Source organism: Staurois parvus, unplaced genomic scaffold (assembly GCF_062004578.1).
Source record: "Staurois parvus isolate SC_StPar_1 unplaced genomic scaffold, SC_StPar_1.0 ptg001098l, whole genome shotgun sequence".
Lineage (NCBI taxonomy): Eukaryota > Metazoa > Chordata > Amphibia > Anura > Ranidae > Staurois > Staurois parvus.
The window spans coordinates 1,085,027-1,091,673 of NW_028318894.1; the positions used below are offsets into that span (position 1 = coordinate 1,085,027).

The 6,647-nt window shown below is 45.3% G+C and overlaps 1 protein-coding gene across 1 annotated transcript; it reads left to right on the forward strand.

Annotated features, from left to right (window-relative positions):
- Positions 1-517: 517 nt before the first annotated feature.
- Positions 518-4,105, forward strand: LOC149440284 (uncharacterized). The gene is made up of 3 exons (XM_089658839.1): positions 518-538; positions 3,529-3,756; positions 3,836-4,105. The coding sequence occupies exons 1-3, from the start codon at positions 518-520 to the stop codon at positions 4,103-4,105; spliced, it is 519 nt and encodes a 172-aa protein (XP_089514965.1).
- Positions 4,106-6,647: the final 2,542 nt, after the last annotated feature.

The following is a 6,647-nucleotide window of genomic DNA, read 5'->3' on the forward strand; positions in this document are numbered from 1 at the left end:
GAACAGCACTGTGTGCTGCCATGTGTATAATTCTCATAGCCATTTGAAGAGCGTTACAAACACTCCTCAAATGCCCGATAAACGCCTGCTTATGGTCTATAAGGGGCCTTCCTGTCTATTGTTTGCCAATGTCCGACCACCTGTAGGTGGGGCATAACATAAAGATTTATAAAGATGCTTCGTGTCCTGTGATGTATTCCAAGAATATGGATTTTACACATCATTGATGCCATTTGTTACTAAGAGATAGGAATTGTTCATTGCTGAAGGAGCCCCTAGAAACCTTTGGAGGACCCCTGGCTGAGAAAGGCTGGACTAGGCAGTCATAAACACTACCAGACGCTTCTCAGGGCTGCAGTTCCTCTGAGCTCCACAAGGTGGGGATCTCACTTCTACCCACACAGGAAGTCTCTATGGAAGACAGATAGGAAGTGATGTCATATACAGACAGGAAGTGATGTCAGGTACAGACAGGAAGTGATGTCAGGTACAGGCAGGAAGTAGAAAGGAGACATTGATGGAAGTGGCAGCAGAGGAGGTAATAAGATGTTATGTTCTATTTACACCCAATAACCCCCATCATGTCTGTCCTCTTCCTCCATAGTCACATCCATCCTCTTCCTCCATAGTCACGTCCGTCCTCTTCCTCCACAGTCACGTCCGTCCTCTTCCTCCACAGTCACGTCCGTCCTCTTCCTCCACAGTCACGTCCGTCCTCTTCCTCCACAGCCACGTCCGTCCTCTTCCTCCACAGCCACGTCCGTCCTCTCCCTCCGCAGTCACGTCCGTCCTCTCCCTCCGCAGTCACGTCGGTCCTCTTCCTCCGCAGTCACGTCGGTCCTCTTCCTCCACAGTCATGTCTGTCCTCTTCCTCCATAGTCACGTCCGTCCTCTTCCTCCATCATCATGTCCATCCTCTTCCTCCATAGTTACGTCCGTCCTCTTCCTCCATAGTCACGTTCGTCCTCTTCCTCCATAGTCACGTCTGTCCTCTTCCTCCATAGTCAAGTCCGTCCTCTTCCTCCATAGTCACGTCTGTCCTCTTCCTCCATAGTCAAGTCCGTCCTCTTCCTCCATAGTCATGCCCGTCCTCTTCCTCCATAGTCATGTCTGTCCTCTTCCTCCGTAGTCACTTCCATCCTCTTCCTCCATAGTCACGTCCGTCCTCTTCCTCCGTAGTCACGTCCGTCCTCTTCCTCCATAATCACTGTGACATCTTTTATCTCCAGCAGATGATGATACACACATATATAGTGTGGGAACCCAGATTAACCCCTTCAGGGGCAGAACATTCCCCCACTTCCGGGGCCGGAACATTCTCCTCATTGTGGAGAGGTGTCACCTTCTCACTTCATCAGTCTATACTAATGGATTTTATGACTTTAGTTAGTGGCGGGGGATGGGGGGATATTTAGGGGGATTGGAATATCTATGTCTTTGTTTCATAAGATTCAAATAGGAAGAAAGAGAGAAAAATGTCATTTGTAGTAAATGTGATGAAAGCATATTTCTCCATAATGATCCCAGTCTCAGATATTCATCCTACAATGTGATCAGTAAAGTCTCCGGAATACACACAGATCTGAGAAATATGATGTGTCCTGGCAAAGCCCAAAGACAAAGTTCATCTTTCATGTTTGGAGAGGTGGGACACACCCGGGAGAGATGTACAGAAACCTCACAGAGCGCCCCCCACAGTTCCTCCTCCCAATGTCCTTCCAACCAGAGTCAGAGTATCCTATGACATCACACTGACCTCACAGCCCCTCCTCCCAATGTCCCTCCATCCAGAGTCTATATGTCCTATGACATCACACTGACCTCACAGCTCCTCCTCCCAATGTCCCTCCATCCAGTCAGAGAATCCTATGACATCACACTGACCTCACAGCTCCTCCTCCCAATGTCCTTCCAACCAGAGTCAGAGTATCCTATGACATCACACTGACCTCACAGCCCCTCCTCCCAATGTCCCTCCATCCAGAGTCTATATGTCCTATGACATCACACTGACCTCACAGCTCCTCCTCCCAATGTCCTTCCAACCAGAGTCAGAGAATCCTATGACATCACACTGACCTCACAGCTCCTCCTCCCAATGTCCCTCCATCCAGTCAGAGAATCCTATGACATCACACTGACCTCACAGCTCCTCCTCCCAATGTCCTTCCAACCAGAGTCAGAGTATCCTATGACATCACACTGACCTCACAGCCCCTCCTCCCAATGTCCCTCCATCCAGAGTCTATATGTCCTATGACATCACACTGACCTCACAGCTCCTCCTCCCAATGTCCTTCCAACCAGAGTCAGAGAATCCTATGACATCACACTGACCTCACAGCTCCTCCTCCCAATGTCCCTCCATCCAGAGTCAGAGAATCCTATGACATCACACTGACCTCACAGCTCCTCCTCCCAATGTCCCTCCATCCAGAGTCAGAGAATCCTATGACATCGCGCCGACCTCACTGCTCCTCCTCCCAATGTCCCTCCATCCAGAGTCAGAGAATCCTATGACATCGCGCCGACCTCACTGCTCCTCCTCCCAATGTCCCTCCATCCAGAGTCAGAGAATCCTATGACATCACACTGACCTCACAGCTCCTCCTCCCAATGTCCCTCCATCTGGCTTTTTTCTGATGCTCTTAGGATGTGGGGTCCCTTGGTATCCTCACATGTAAAGTGGGACTGTTGGTCCTGCATTGTATGTAATGACATCAGAATGCTGCAACAAGCCTATACCCTGCGTAGTGTGGGGGTCCTGTGGGGGGAAATTATACCTCAGCCTGAAGTGGGGCTTTAATAAAATGGAGACCTGAATGGAGAGGTGAGGAGGATTCTGGGAATATCATTTGATGTGACTATTTGTGTTCAGATGTAGAGTTTTCCTCCTGTGAAGTCTGGAGATCATATGACATCACATTGCCTCCACCTCCCTCCCTGATAGAAGAGAGAAAGAAGAAGAAGATTCTAGAAGTCACCAGAGAGATCACTGAGCTGCTGACAGGAGAGGTGAGCGGTGCCGGGAATTCTGGGACATTCTCCAGTAACAGACAAGGGATGTGTCTGGATGGTGACTGTATCATTGTGTGTGTCAGGTTCCTATAAGGTGTCAGGGTGTCACTGTCTATTTCTCCATGGAGGAGTGGGAGTATTTAGAAGGACACAAGGATCTCTACAAGGACGTCATGATGGACAATCAGCCGCCCCTCACATCACCGGGTAAGAGGAGACTTTATTGTAAAGGAGAGAGCAGTACGGAGGATCCACCTAGATCCCCCATCATCTGATAAACACATAGAAACAATGGATTCAGTCAGTGTGTGTGTTTCCTACAGATGGATCCAGTCATGGGAACCCACCAGAGAGATGTCCCCGTCCTCTGTATTCCCGGGATTCCACACAGGAAGGTCACACCATCCCTCACCATCATCAGGTAGATGAGGAACAATCACTGATAGTATCATTAGGATCTGTACATTCTCTGCATTGTTACCATTGATGTCATTTTTATTATATATTCAGAGTGGAAACCTGAGAGATTCTAAAGTAGAGGTTAAAGAAGAGATAAAAGAGGAGGAGGATGAGGATGGGGGGATGGAGGAGTCAGAGCTTCTAAAAGAACACAAAGATCTGTACCAGGACACCATGGTGGAGTCATCCAGCTACAGGAGCCCACCAGAGAGATGTCCCCATCCTCTGTATTCCCGGGATTCCACACAGGAAGGTCACACCATCCCTCACCATCATCAGGTAGATGATGACAATTATTGGTAGTTGTGATTTATACACAGCATGTTTGTTACAATGAATGTTTTATTATATCTTTCAGAGTGGAATCCTCGGGGATGATAATATTGATGGTAAAGAAGAGTATAAAGAGGAGGATGAGGAGGATGGAGTGATGGAGGAGTTTTCAGAAGGACACAAGGATATGATGGAGCCACCTAATACCAGGAACCCACCAGAGAGATGTCCCCGTCCTCTGTATTCCCGGGATTCCACACAGGAAGGTCACACCATCCCTCACCATTACAAGGTTGGTGGGATGGAGCATCTAGAACATGGACTCATAGAGACAATGTGTGGATTTTGTGTGTGATGTCACAATCATAAATCTTACATTTTACAGATGATATTTTCTCTAATTTCCTTGATTTAGAGTGGAGATCCAATCGATATAGAATTTGAGGTGAAAGCAGAAGAAGAAGAGGCGTATGTGAGGGATGATCAGCAGTCTATGGAGGAGGATGGAATAACGGGGACATTTATAGAGGAGGACACTCCTACAGAGATCAGCACAGGTGGGTCATGAACACTAAATCCATTCCTCCACCCATACTGCTCACTGATTGGTCCAGAGTAGGGCGGGGACTGGGTGATATCAGCCTGTAATCCCCTGGTCACTTTCCTGAGCTGTGTTCCCCGTCCTGTATTCCTGGATTTCTCTCGGATAATCTTCCTTCTCTGTGCTGCAGACACAATTTATGTCTCTAGACTGGATTTATGGAGGTTCTGGGGTTCAGCTGGCAGAAAAATGTTCATTTTTACTCTAAGCATTGCATAATGTAGGCACCCAGGACATGTGACTGGGGTCTCCTGCCTTGTGCCTGACTCCTCCAGGGGACCTTCTCTGTTATCTGCTGGCTGTGCCGGGTGGAGGGATATGTCTGTAGTGTCTCAGACCCAAGTCACTGAGTGCAGTCTCAGGAGATGGGAGGCAGCGGTGTGGGACCTACATAGTTACATAGTTAGTCTGGCTGAAAAAAGACATTCCATCTAGTTTTACCATTAAAAATAAAAGTTATAATCCGACACCCACAGCTGATCCACCAGAAGGCAAAAACCAAGCAAAGGACAATTCAATCTGCTCCCGCAGGGGAAAACATCCCTTCCTGACCCCCCGAGAGGCAATCAGATATTCCCTGGATCAACGTTCCCTATAAATGTTATATCCAGTTATATTCTGTGTATCCAAGAAAGAATCCAGGACTTTCCTACAGCAATCCCCCCTTATGTATTATACATGGAGATCATATCCCCCCTTATGTATTATACATGGAGATCATATCCCCCCCTTATGTATTATACATGGAGATCATATCCCCCTTATGTATTATACATGGAGATCATATCCCCCTTATGTATTATACATGGAGATCATATCCCCCCTTATGTATTATACATGGAGATCATATCCCCCCTTATGTATTATACATGGAGATCATATCCCCCTTATGTATTATACATGGAGATCATATCCCCCCTTATGTATTATACATGGAGATCATATCCCCCTTATGTATTATACATGGAGATCATATCCCCCTTATGTATTATACATGGAGATCATATCCCCCCTTATGTATTATACATGGAGATCATATCCCCCTTATGTATTATACATGGAGATCATATCCCCCTTATGTATTATACATGGAGATCATATCCCCCCTTATGTATTATACATGGAGATCATATCCCCCCTTATGTATTATACATGGAGATCATATCCCCCCTTATGTATTATACATGGTGATCATATCCCCCCTTATGTATTATACATGGAGATCATATCCCCCCTTATGTATTATACATGGAGATCATATCCCCCCTTATGTATTATACATGGAGATCATATCCCCCTTATGTATTATACATGGTGATCATATCCCCCCCTTATGTATTATACATGGAGATCATATCCCCCCTTATGTATTATACATGGAGATCATATCCCCCTTATGTATTATACATGGAGATCATACCCCCCCTTATGTATTATACATGGAGATCATATCCCCCCATATGTATTATACATGGAGATCATATCCCCCCATATGTAATATACATGGAGATCATATCCCCCTTATGTATTATACATGGTGATCATATCCCCCCTTATGTATTATACATGGAGATCATATCCCCCCCCTTATGTATTATACATGGAGATCATATCCCCCTTATGTATTATACATGGAGATCATATCCCCCCTTATGTATTATACATGGAGATCATATCCCCCTTATGTATTATACATGGAGATCATATCCCCCCTTATGTATTTTACATGGAGATCATATCCCCCCTTATGTATTATACATGGAGATCATATCCCCCTTATGTATTATACATGGAGATCATATCCCCCCTTATGTATTATACATGGAGATCATATCCCCCCTTATGTATTATACATGGAGATCATATCCCCCTTATGTATTATACATGAAGATTATATTCTCCCTTATGTATTCTACATGGAGATCATATCCCCCCTTATGTATTATACATGGAGATCATATCCCCCCTTATGTATTATACATGGAGATCATATTCCCCCTTATGTATTATACATGGAGATCATATCCCCCCCTTATGTAATATACATGTAGATCATATCCCCCCTTATGTATTATACATGGAGATCATATCCCCCCTTATGTATTATACATGGAGATCATATCCCCCTTATGTATTATACATGGTGATCATATCCCCCCTTATGTATTATACATGGAGATCATATCCCCCCTTATGTATTATACATGGAGATCATATCCCCCTTATGTATTATACATGGAGATCATATCCCTCCTTATGTATTATACATGGAGATCATATCCCCCTTATGTATTAT